The sequence below is a fragment of the Amblyomma americanum genome, chromosome 1, assembly GCF_052857255.1.
Source record: "Amblyomma americanum isolate KBUSLIRL-KWMA chromosome 1, ASM5285725v1, whole genome shotgun sequence".
Classification (NCBI taxonomy): domain Eukaryota; kingdom Metazoa; phylum Arthropoda; class Arachnida; order Ixodida; family Ixodidae; genus Amblyomma; species Amblyomma americanum.
Genome location: NC_135497.1, coordinates 290,952,892 through 290,965,770, shown reverse-complemented (window position 1 = coordinate 290,965,770; position 12,879 = coordinate 290,952,892). Strand labels below are relative to the sequence as shown.

The window sequence follows — 12,879 nt, the reverse complement described above, 5'->3', positions numbered from 1 at the left end:
GCCCTATTAAATGAAACAGCGACTCAGCAGCATAGCGCTAGCACGTAATCAGTTCTATTCACACATCTTCATAAAAAAAAAGGAAAAAGAATCAGCTACCACATCACCATACATTCAATATAGCTTTGCACTTTTTCGTCCAAGATTTTTACCGATTTGATTGAACAACCACCTATATTCTTGCGTGCGTACTTCTAGAGCTTATTTGCTTTGGCTGGAACCATCACCTGTGGCTAGCCACTACTGAGAATGCGCGACAAGTGATCACTACGGGAACAAAATTGATCACAGTATAAATCGTGCATTGATCTCCGAAATACCTGCCCTATAGTAGTTTTGATTCCTGAAACGGGAAGGTGACTTGTCGTATTTTTAAACAGCCTGAGCTATTTGAACAATTATGCACTGCAGTTCTATCTCCATAACGTACATGCCTGTGTTGTTCATCTGCTTGTTTTTTTTTCCTGGGGCGCCGATTGTCGTTAATCAGCCCTCGGAAGTCCGAAACTGGGCGCGCGCCAAGAGCCGCCACAGACGGGAGCGGCCCGCGCCGAGAACGGTAGGGTCACCGCGCCCCTAGCGGCGGCGGAGAGCGCGACTCGCATAGACGAGCCGCGCGCTCAGCAGTGTCGTGCGGAGGCCGTACGAAAAAGTGCGCGCTCCCCTCGAGACCGGTAGAGACCGGCCGTGGTCGATCATAGAGCTACTACAACAAGCCGTCGAGCGGCGGCGACGGAGCCCCGACCCACAAAAAACGCGCCAGTCACAGCCGCTGATCTCTACTAGGTGGCTGGATTAATAATTGTTTTTTGTTTTTTTTGGGGGGGGGGAGGAAATGGCGCAGTAAATGTCTCATATATCGTTGGACACCTGAACCGCGCCGTAAGGGAAGTAATAAAGGAGGGAGTGAAAGAAGAAAGGAATAGGTGCCGTAGTGGAGGGCTCCGGAATAATTTCGATCACCTGGGGATCTTTAACGTGCACTGACATCGCACAGCACACGGGCGCCTTAGCGTTTTTACTCCATAAAAAACGCAGCCGCCGCGGTCGGGTTCGAACCCAGGAACTCCGGATCAGTGGCTGGATGCCGCATTCCCGCTTTCCGAATGGGGCACAAGTGAACCCACCGGAAGTTGAGTGGCATGTCCCGGAAGTTCGGTGTCTGCTGTGTATTTCAATGCAAAAAGTCGCGTCTTTCGCCGTTCCGTTCTCAGTTTTTCGCGTTGTTTTCGTGTAACTTCTACTGTAATATCAAAGGAATAAGCAAGCTCAACGCGATAAATGTGTGCATTGTTTGGAGAACCCTGTAATTTCATAGAAACCGAAGAAAACAGACATGCAGGTCTCACCATGCCGCGGCAAAGGGGTACGTGCATTGGACACTATTGCCGCGAAGCTTGCTTTTTGTCTGGAACCTGCTGCTCTCGCTCGCGGGGCGAACTTTTGGCTCAGTCACCCCCCGGCGCTGCTTCGCTTGGGGGATCTTCTTATCGCGGCAGGCACGCCGCATTATCAATTTTCTGGGACGCGAGACGCGACCAGAGTTATCTCGATTTTTCCTAGCCTCGCGCAAGTGTGCCTACTATGTTCTGGAACTTTCCTTGCCGCCTTTAAAATCGAGCACGTTCGCTGCAATCGCCGCCGCTGAGTTTTCAGAGCTGTCCTTAGTGGGCGTAAGCCAGCCTATTAAAGTATTCTTTTACGAGCTGCTCTGTGCCTTCCTCAAGACCAGACCCCAGTCGGTGCTACGTGACCCCGGCGGAGTTCCCGTCACCACCTCGTGACATCTGGTGGAGGTGCGGGGTACATGCACCCAACCCAACCTGGAAGATCCACCGTAGAGAACGAGAGCCAAGAAGATCCCGAGGTACGACACAGCCGCCGTCTTCAAGGCCTGCAAGCTCAGCACGGATTACTACCGGATCCTACTCGACAACGACAACAAGCTCCAGCGCCCACCATGACCGAGCCAGCGACGCCCACCCCTGTCATGCTCCACCAGCCACGGGTGCCTCCAACCTTCCACGGCTACCCTGGCGACGACCCGGAAGATTGGATAGACAACTTTGAGCGCGTGGCTACATTTAACAGGTGGGAAGATGACATGAAGCTCCGCTATGTTTTCTTTTCCCTTGACGGTCCTGCAAGAACGTGGTACGAAAACCACGAGACTACCTTGAAGACCTGGAAATTATTCAAGTCTGAAGTCGTGAAGGCGTTTACCAACATTCTCCGGAAGGAAAAGGCGCAGATGCTGCTGGACTCACGGATGCAGCACCCAAATGAAACTGTCAGCATGTACAGTACGTCGAAGAAATGCAGCGTCTTTTCCGCCGAGCTGACCCGAATATGACGGAGAAGAGAACCGGATATCTAATGCGGGGCGTAAAGGAGTCTCTTTTCGCTGGCCTCGTACGAAATCCGCCCAAGACTGTCGCCGAATTCGCCGAAGAAGCGTCAACGATTGAGAAGACCCTGGACGCCCGCACAAGGCAGTACAACCGACCACCGCAGGTCTGCTCCAGCTTTCCGGACACGACGACTACAACCAGCGACTTGCGGGAGATCATCCGTGAAATCGCCCGCGAAGAACTACGCCGGCTGCTGCCATCATCTTCACAACCTCAAGTAGCGAGCCTGACGGAAGTCGTCCGTGAAGAAGTGCGGCATGCGCTTGGCTCCCCTTCTGCGACGACTGAACCTCAAGCTCCAGCCATGAGTTACGTCGCTGCAGTACGCAAGCCCGCGCCTCGACGTGCCACCCCAAGCCCTATTCGACGTGAGCCAGCAGTGCTGGACCGCCGCCCTCCGGGCCCCGCCCACCCGACCTACGAACAACGTTCGGGCCCAAGGAAATGCGACACCTGGAGAACCCGTGACAACCGTCCGCTGTGCTTCCACTGCGGTGAAGCCGGTCACGTCCTGCGTCACTGCCCGTTCCGACGCATCGGTCTTCGCGGATTCGCCGTTGACGCACCACGACCACGCTTCGGCCAACATCCACAAGAAATCGACGACTACCAGCGCCGCGACGAATACGTGTCGAGCCGATTTTCCCGCTCACCCTCGCCGCGAGCCTCGCGCTTCACGTCGCCCCGCCACAGCTACGCAGCGGCTGTGCGAGGAAGGTCCCCCAGCCCCCGTAGGGGAAACTGAAAACAGCAACCTTAGGAGGTGAGGTTGCTTCCCGGCAAAAAAACGAAGACCCTCCAACGACGAGAACTCACGGCGACGCCGCACCGACGACGACACGACGCAACTTAGAGACCCCCAGGCCACCGACATCGACAAGCCCCTGCAGCCGCAGTCGCAATCACCGACCAAGCCGTGACCCGACGCCGAAAGTTACGTGCAATGCAAGAGCAAGGACTTCCGATCTAGAGGTGACTGTCGACGGCCGAAACGTTACTGCTCTAATCGACACGGGAGCTGACTATTCCGTGCTGAGTGGTTCCTTCGCCGACCGGATCAAGAAAGTGACGACTTGGGATGGCCCGCAGATACGCACAGCAGGCGGACACCTCATCACGCCATCAGGAAGGTGCACTGCGAGACTGACTGTCAACGGACACACATATCCGACAGTATTCGTCGTACTTCAGAAATGTTCCCGTGACGTCATTCTGGGGATGGACTTCTTGACACAGCACCGTGCAGTCATCGACCTCAAGTCCAAGTCCATCACGCTTTCGACGGACGAAGCTTTACCTCCGAAAACGACCCCAGAGCAGTCAAAGGCCCTCAGTGTTCTCGATGAAGAACTAACCATCCCACCCCGGTCCAGCGTCATCGTCCCCGTCTGTGCAAGAAATTTCGAAGACGCCGAAGGCATCATCGAGGGAAACACGCAGTTGCTTTTAGACAGACGACTTGGCGTCGCAAGAGGCATCGCTCATTTGCGGCATGGAAAATCCGAAGTACTGGTCACGAACTTCAGCGAAGAATACCGACACCTCAACAGAGGCACTACAATTGCGTTCTTGGACGAAGCAACTGATTTACTGGACGCCTTCATCATCTCCGACGAACCTGCAAATGACAGCCTAAAGCAAGACCATGCTCCCACGTTCGCCATCAACCCAGCATTACCCCGGGACCGACAAGAGAAAATCACCCTTCTTCTTCAAAGTTACAGCGAATGTTTCGCCTCGTCATCAAAGGTGCGACAAACGACGATAGCCAAACATCGAATTATAACCGACGAACACACCAGACCTCTCCGCCAAAGCCCTTACCGTGTGTCGCCGCGAGAACGACAGGCCATCCGGGACCAATTAGAGGAAATGCTTCGCGACGACGTCATCCAACCTTCGAAGAGCCCATGGGCGGCACCGGTCGTTCTAGTGAGAAAGACGGTGCTCTTCGATTCTGCGTCGATTATCGGCGACTGAACAAGATTACGAAAAAAGACGTCTACCCCCTCCCGAGGATCGACGACACTCTGGACAGGCTCTGCCACGCCAAGTATTTCTCGTCGATGGATCTCAAGAGTGGATATTGGCAGATTGAAGTCGACGAAAGAGACCGGGAAAAGACTGCCTTCATCACACCGGACGGACTGTACGAGTTCAAAGTCATGCCATTTGGGCTTTGCTCCGCACCCGCAACTTTCCAAAGGGTAATGGACACAGTGTTGGCAGGCCTCAAATGGCAAACCTGTCTCGTCTATCTAGACGACGTTGTAGTCTTCGCAGCGAGCTTCGAGGAACACCTCCGGAGGCTGAAGGCAGTACTCGACGCAATCAAGTTATCCGGACTTACCCTGAAGCCTGAAAAGTGCCGGTTTGCCTACCACGAACTATTGTTTCTCGGCCACATCATCAGCAAGGACGGCGTGCGCCCCGACCCGCAGAAGACAGCCGCCATTGCCAATTTCCCGCAGCCTCATGACAAGAAGGCGGTCCGCAGATTTCTGGGATTGTGTGCTTATTACAGACGCTTTGTGAGGAATTTTTCGCGCGTCGCGGAACCTCTGACCAAGCTCTCCAAGGCAGACGTACCATTCACATGGAATTCGGCACAAGCGGAAGCCTTCAACGAACTTCAGCGTCTCCTGCAGTCTCCACCGGTGCTAGGGCACTTTGACGAAAACGCCGAGACAGAAATCCATACCGACGCAAGCAGCTTTGGTCTAGGCGCCGTGCTCGTCCAGAAAAACGAAGGAGTCGAAAAAGTAATAGCATATGCAAGTCGTTCATTGTCGAAAGCAGAAGTGAACTATTCGACCACTGAAAAGGAGTGCCTTGCGATCGTCTGGGCTACATCGAAGTTCCGTCCCTACTTGTATGGACGCCCGTTCAAGGTTGTGAGCGACCACCATGCATTGTGCTGGCTGGCTAACTTGAAGGACCCCTCTGGCCGTCTCGCTCGATGGAGCTTGCACCTCCAAGAATTCGACGTCACGGTGGTCTACAAGTCTGGGCGAAAGCACTCCGACGCTGACTGCCTGTCACGAGCCCCTGTCGACACGTCGCCAAAAGACGATGACGACGACGCTTTCCTTGGACTGCTAAGTTCCAGCGACTTCGCACGACAGCAGCAATCTGATCCTGACCTACAGCGCCTGTACGAGTATCTTGAGGGGAAGTCTCCTTCACCTCCTGCCCTCTTCAGGCGTGGACTATCGTCCTACTGTCTGCAACAGGGAATCGTCGTGAAGAAGAATTTCTCACCGAACAAGGCCGCCTACCTTCTCGTCGTCCCGAAGAGCCTTCGGGAGGAAATTCTGCAGGCTTCGCATGACGAACCAATGGCTGGCCACCTCGGGTTTACTCGCACCCTCCGCCGAATCCAAGAGAGAACAACTGCGTACCATCCGCAGACAAACGGGCTTACAGAACGCCTCAACAAGACCATCGCCGATATGCTTTCTATGTACGTAGACGCAGAACACAAGACATGGGACGTCATTCTTCCCATTGTGGTGTTCGCCTACAACACCGCTGTGCAAGAGACCACCCAAATGACACCATTTAGTCTCGTCCACGGGAGGGAGGCCACGACCACACTCGACGCCATGCTGCCCGACGTTACCGACGAAAGTAACCTCGACGTCGCCGCCTACCTGCAGCGCGCAGAACAAGCTCGACGACTTGCCCGTGAGAGAATACAAGACCAGCAGCGCACCGACGCCCGACGCTACAATCTTCGAAGACGCGCAGTGCAATACAAGCCAGGCGATAGAGTTTGGGTTTGGACGCCGATTCGCCGCCGCGGACTGAGTGAAAAACTTCTGCGCCGCTATTTCGGCCCGTACAGGATTCTTCGCAGACTGGGTAATCTGGACTATGAACTCGTCCCTGACGGAGTTACAGCATCCCAGAGACGCCGCACACGCTCAGAAGTTGTCCACGTCGCCCGTCTGAAGCCTTACTATTCGCGCTAATGACTCTTTGTGCTTACATTATGAGTATTTATTTTGTATGCTCTGTATCTTTATGTCCGTTATCCCTATTTTTAAGCATCGGGTCGATGCTTCTTTAAGGGGGGAGTAATGCCGCGAAGCTTGCTTTTTGTCTGGAACCTGCTGCTCTCGCTCGCGGGGCGAACTTTTGGCTCAGTCACCCCCCGGCTCTGCTTCGCTTGGGGGATCTTCTTATCGCGGCAGGCACGCCGCATTATCAATTTTCTGGGACGCGAGACGCGACCAGAGTTATCTCGATTTTTCCTAGCCTCGCGCAAGTGTGCCTACTATGTTCTGGAACTTTCCTTGCCGCCTTTAAAATCGAGCACGTTCGCTGCAATCGCCGCCGCTGAGTTTTCAGAGCTGTCCTTAGTGGGCGTAAGCCAGCCTATTAAAGTATTCTTTTACGAGCTGCTCTGTGCCTTCCTCAAGACCGGACCCCAGTCGGTGCTACGTGACCCCGGCGGAGTTCCCGTCACCACCTCGTGACACTATTTTCTGATCTGGTTCTTGTCTTCCGAGCGTAATTAGGACGAGTAGTGGAATGACGATCAGTCTAGGTCATCTTTAAAAAAAAAGGCAATGGCGCGGAAATCCCGACACTCGACTCGTTACACAGCTACCGCTGTTTCAGTTTAGGTTTTCTGGCGGACGATGTCGCTTCTCATCAATGGCAGGTGATGTTTATCGCTTTAGTGTGTCATTTACCTTCTAGACGTGCTTTCAATCTAACTTTATAGCACAGCCACGTTTCATCTACACAGCACGAGAGAAACGACTGACGAGGAAGACGAATGCAGCAGCGCATGTGACAAGCGCTTTTAGAAGTCAACTGCACTAGCATCCCTAATAAAAGCCCATTCAGGCATAATTTGCTACAGTACGAAACAGTATACTTGATACACACCGTCAAAAAAGCAGTACCGATATACCTTTCAGACGCGCTAATGTGAACCACCAGAGCACCGACGGCACCTCACCAAATTGTGGCCTCGCCCTCGCTCCGGTTCGGTCTAAACATAATTCGGTAAAATGGTCACTGCAAAGTCGGCTGCCTAATGAAGGTTTCCATCTATTCTTTCTTAAATTTATCCCTCATTGATGGTATAACTTGGGCTTAGAATGCGACGACATTCATCACAACAAAGAGCAGAGTTGACGCTAGCGCAACGGGACGAGACAGAGCTGAGCAGACTAGGCTCCGTAGTACTGTGTGTAGCGACGTTCTGTCGTCTGCTATAGTGCCACAGCACTGGCTATAGTGTCGTCCCATAGCGATGCAATGGACCCTTATTTTTGGAACGTCTTTCCCGAGGACTTTGCTACTCTCCTTATGCAGTTGACGGCGCAACAGGTAGGCATTGTCACGAAAAAAGACGAGAACGTCGAAACGACAAATTCTAAGTGGAAAACGAAAACGGAAAAACCGTGCTGAGGTCCGATTTCGTGCACTGCCAAAGACTGACTTCCGGGATATGCAGCCTAACTTCCGGTGTCTTCACTTTCAAGCGCCCGATGCGGAATCCAGCCCCCTGAAGATCATAAGATATGATAGAAAGGCGGCGCTGCCTACGTACCTTACTCAACCTATGTCACTGAAGTGCTCTACGTATGTGACATGACATTGCTGCATTGCACAAAGGTGGAAGGAAAAGTCTATCCCGTCTGATCCTGTCCATCCATGGCATTGCATCAATTCGGCCATTTCTCTTGGCCGGTCCATGTGACTGCCAGAGGGCCAGAGTGGCCAGAGTGCGTGCGTGCTGCAACATCTACCTTGCGTGCTGTGCGAGCGTGTATCAGCAGCGCGTAAATTAACGTCACGGGGGCAGCTCTTCCCTGTTTTCGCGTCTGGCCGTCCGCCCAGATTTACTGCATGAGTGCCAATGCCGGTTGCATCTGGTTGACTGGCATCATGTTTGCTTGACACCGGTGATCAGCTGTGGTATGTTGGTTAAATACGTTTGTAGTGTCTTTATTTTGGTCGGAGATATAGCTTCATTTATGTTTTCCTGTCGTTTCGCTTCAGTGGAAAATGTTATGTCGTTTTCGCAGCAGTGCACGCTTGCGAGACGCCGTAAGCAGTGTGAATGGACGGGAAACAGACTATTTTTAGACGGTATAATGTGTTGCAGAAATGAATTTTCGTGCCACTGAAACCTAGGCATTAAGCGAACGAACGCTTAGGTGGCTCAGAGGAAGCGCATATTCATCGCGCGCCTGTCGTCTTGTATCTTGAGCAGAAATACATTTATTATTTGCAAGATCTTCAAAGAGAAAACCCATTGCCTTTATGGACAGGGTGTTGGCTGGTGGCCGACAGCTGTTTTGCCCAGTGGTAGGAATTTTTTTTTTTTTTATTTCTGTGGGAACCCCGTTTCTCCACCTGCTTAGCCTCCCCCCCCGTTTGACAGTACCGCTTCCCGCAACTAGTTCTGCATTCACGTAAGTACCTTAGCTATGACCACGTCTCGCAATAAGTGTCGCACACGGAAAATTCATTTGTGCTCAAGGATGGAAAGTGTAGACAGTGGAGGTGCCGACGTGCTGACCATGCGTGGCTTACCCGCCATGGCATATCCTAGTTGTAGAAATGGCCTGCTGCATGTTAGAGACGACTTCGGTGAGGTGAGTATTTTGCATTCAAAGGCTGTTGTTCCATAGTTCCATAATCTCAGGTAGCGCAAGGAGGCAGGCTCCCTCTGCCTTTATTTAGAGTGCTGCAGTTTGACTAGCTCATTGTTGTGGCAGAATTGCAGACAGTTTCACTTTCCACACTGCAGCTTTCGTCTCACTGACTGACAAATTGTAGGTGTGGAAATAGGAGCGTAGACCTGTCTGTGAAATTGAAATTGAGGCTTGTTTCCCTGTCTGAGATGATCTAATGCAGTGGTAGCATTTTTTGAGGTTGAAACCTTTTCTTTTTAATATTATTACATTACCTGGTGTTGTACTACTTCGACTTGATCCCCTCCCCCCCCCTGCCCTCCTTTTTTTTTTCAGAGAGTTCTGTATTCCATTGCAAAAAATATAATTTGTAAGCTTTCTTTGGTAAACAGGTGGTAATGTTGTCTCTGTTTGTTTTCACAAAATAAATGTTACCTAACCATTTGAATCAACTGATGGTCATGCTTTTGGCCTAGCTGTAGTGCTGTTGCTGCTGTTTCAGGTGACAGACTTGCAGCATCATGGAAAGCCTTCCAGAAAATTTGCGTTTCAAGGAGCTGTGGGGCGGGAAAGATGTCGATATTGAACCTGAACCTTGTTCCAGCCTCTTTGATTCTCCGGTAAGCATTATCATAGCAGTGTTGTACTAGTAGCGGTCACTGGAATTTAATTATCAGGATATCATCTGTTGCCTCAGAAGAATATTTCACAACCAGAAATGCGATGTTTAAATATTACTAGAATGCCTAAACCAATCAGTTTTGCACAGGCAAACTAAGTGTAGTTTGGTTACTCCTTTGAAATAACGTAGTGCAGTTCTTTAATCTTTGTGATATTGTGTTAAATAAATTTTTTCTTGGTTGTTGCAGTTTCCATTCGGGATCCCTCAAGTAATACCTGATGGTAGAACTCATCTTAATAGCATCTTGGATGATATATGGGAAGACACTGTTATAGGTAACTTACACAGTACCCAAAGGTAAGCTGTCTTATGCTGGATTGGAATAGGTTTAGAGGCTGCTTGACTGAAAGGTTTTTGTCCTTAAAAACAGCAACAAGAGAGGCATAATGAGTGAATACTAACAATCGTCTTTTTTGAACAAAAAAATTGTACTGAGCTCTGGCTAGTGCAGTTGGCCTGCATGCAGACTACAGCATGTCAGATGTATGGAATACTTCCTCTGCAGCGATTAAACATATATCTCATCATTGATACGTGCTGAATACAACCTTTGTCTTTAAAGCTTCGAGACTGATTTATTTTCTTCTCTAGAAATGATTCCCCAAAACGAATGTTGGTGCATATGTGTAGCACCATCTTTTCGGGCTAACCCAAGCTATTTACGTTAATTGCGGCGGCAGCCGCTAGACGGCACTACATGCAGGAAAATACGTTGTCACTAGTCGTCTGCGCATTCTACTGTGAGTGCATGTGGAGAGATGGACGTCCACCTTGAACAGCGTGTAAACATAAAATTCTGTGTGAAGTTTGGCAAGACAGCCACACAGACGTATGAGCTCCTTCATGACGCTTACGTCAACGAGACATTATCACGGGCGCGAGTTTTCGAGTGGCACAAGAGGTTCGTTTCGGGGAGAACGTCGGTGGAAGACAACACAAGGCAGGGGCGCTCTTCAACCTCACGGAATGAAAACAACTTGGCTTGGATCAGGGAAATCATACAGCAAGACCACAGCGTTACAGTCCGCATGCTATCAGATGCTCTCGACATTAGTAAGACAACATGCCACCAAATTTTGCTTGATAACTTGGGGAAACGAAAGCTGAATGCCAGACTTGTGCCGCACTCCCTCACACAGGACCAGAAGGACACACAGGCATCAGTGAGTGCTGATTTGCTCTCCGAGGCAGAGAAGGATGCTGCATTCGTCAGCAGCATCATTGCTAAAGACAAAACATGGTGTTTTCAATACGATCCTCAAACAAAGAGACAGGGCGCTGAATAGCAGTCCACAAGCTATCCGGCGTCGAGAAACTTGTGTGGCGAGAGAAGACCAAAACAAAGATGACGCTGATAGTTCTTTTCAATGCCAGAGGTGTCGTACATCATGAGTTCGTCCCACAAGGGCAGACGGTGAATCAGGAGATTTATATTCGCTTGCTCTAAGACATGCGTGATGCACTGCGACGCTGTCGCCCTGACTTATGGGCATCTGGACAATGGAGCCTTCTCCATGATAACGCAAGGCCGCACACTGCTCTCAGCGTGACAAAATTTCTAGCCAAGCACAGCATTACTGTACTTCCCCATCTGCCATATTCGCCTGACCTCTCACCATGTGATGTTTTCCTGTTTCCTCGTGTGAAGAGAGACCTAAAAGGTCGCTGGATAGGGAGTGTAGAGGCCATTCAAGACGCCACGACCAATCAGCTGACAGCGCTGTCAAAAGAAGCGTTTTCCAACTGTTTCCAAGACCTCAAGAAGCGTTGAAAGCTGTGTATAGTTTGCAAGGGAGACTATTTCGAAGGGGTGCTGCACAAATGATTTCAATGTTAAATGCATATCTTTTAATGGACTCAGTCTCGGAACATTACGGACAAAAGTTTTAGTTTAACGAGGTTATCTTTTCTTACTGTGGCCATTAAGCATGGGTTACAGGCTTTCATGTGCTGGTTCCGTGCTCCCGACACACTTTCAAATTTGTTATGCCATCAGTTATGTAATCTGAAGAACTCAATTTTAGGTTTTGGAGTTCCTTTGCCAAATTTATTTGCCATTAGGTGGTGAATTCTGATGCTAGAGTGAATTGCACAGTGCACAACTTTTCTTAGCATGGCAGTCTTTTTGAAAGCCGGGTCCTCCTGCAAACAATGTCTGTTGCATGATTTTGTTGCATCTTGAGGCAATTTTTTTGAATGCTAGTAGTAGCAGCGAGTTTGAGGTTGGTTTCAGGTAATTAGAATTTAGTTCTGACAATGAAGACTCAAAAAAGCTAGCCTGGAACATTGCCAGCTGTCTACGGGGAGCTTCATTTATGTGCCAATTAAAATGTCTTCGGGATCTTGACAATGTTCTGGCCCTTATAGAGTTCTGCATTATGTGGCGAAAATTTCCTACTGCCTGCTTAATAAGGGTCGCCTCAGTTGCTCAGTGGTTATGGTGCTCGGCTGCTGACCTGAAAGACACGGGCTCGATCCCAGCCGCGGCAGTCGAATTTCGATGGGGGCGAAAATCTAGAGGCCTGTGTACTGTGCGATGCCAGTGCACGTTAAAGAACCCCAGGTGGTGGAAGTGCCCTTCACTTTCACTACAGCATCCCTCATAGCTTTAGTCACTTTTGGATGTTAAACCCCCATAAACCACAAACCAGCCTGCTTAACAAAGTGGGCTGTTTTTCTGTAAGATGGTCTGCATCTCAGGATGGCACTGTGCAGTGAAGCCAAAGGGCTCACAAGAGGATGTTTTCACCATAGAGGCAATAGAATTAGCATAAATAAGCATGTCTGAATGCGCATGCTGGTGAGCAGTATGTGCATTTTGCTTGAAGCTGACAAATCGCAAAAAAAAAAGTGCATATGCACAGTCGCATTGTTTGTTTGCTTGCTTATTTACTTGGGCATTGGCGAGCTCCTGTGGCTACATCTCTACTGCAGTGTAGTGAGCTTGCTTTCTGATCTTGTTTTTTCCAGCGTAATGTCCAGAAAGCATTTTGCTGATCTTTTAAACATGGTTCGCAGCACCAAAAACCATTTCAAGTAGTGGCATTGCAAGTCTTAGGCAGTGAGGATTTTTTTTTTGTAGTTCAGTTTTTGTGCAAAACGTTTGTATGCATAGTTGTAATTCATG

General features: G+C 50.1%; 1 protein-coding gene across 3 annotated transcripts in view; it reads left to right on the top strand.

Moving 5' to 3' along the window:
• Positions 1 to 7,883: 7,883 nt before the first annotated feature.
• Positions 7,884 to 12,879, top strand: part of LOC144115242 (superkiller complex protein 2-like) — a 121,360-nt gene continuing 116,364 nt past the window's right edge. For 2 of the 3 annotated variants that reach the window (XR_013311312.1, XM_077649533.1), the window contains exons 1-3: positions 7,989 to 8,348; positions 9,573 to 9,690; positions 9,940 to 10,049. Coding sequence is in view for 2 of the 3 variants with exons in the window: in XM_077649533.1 (XP_077505659.1) it covers positions 9,592 to 9,690; positions 9,940 to 10,049 (209 nt within the window). In the remaining variant the exon portion in view is untranslated. Of the gene's footprint in view, positions 8,349 to 9,572; positions 9,691 to 9,939; positions 10,050 to 12,879 lie in introns of all 3 variants that reach the window. The other variant, XM_077649534.1, reaches the window with a different exon arrangement.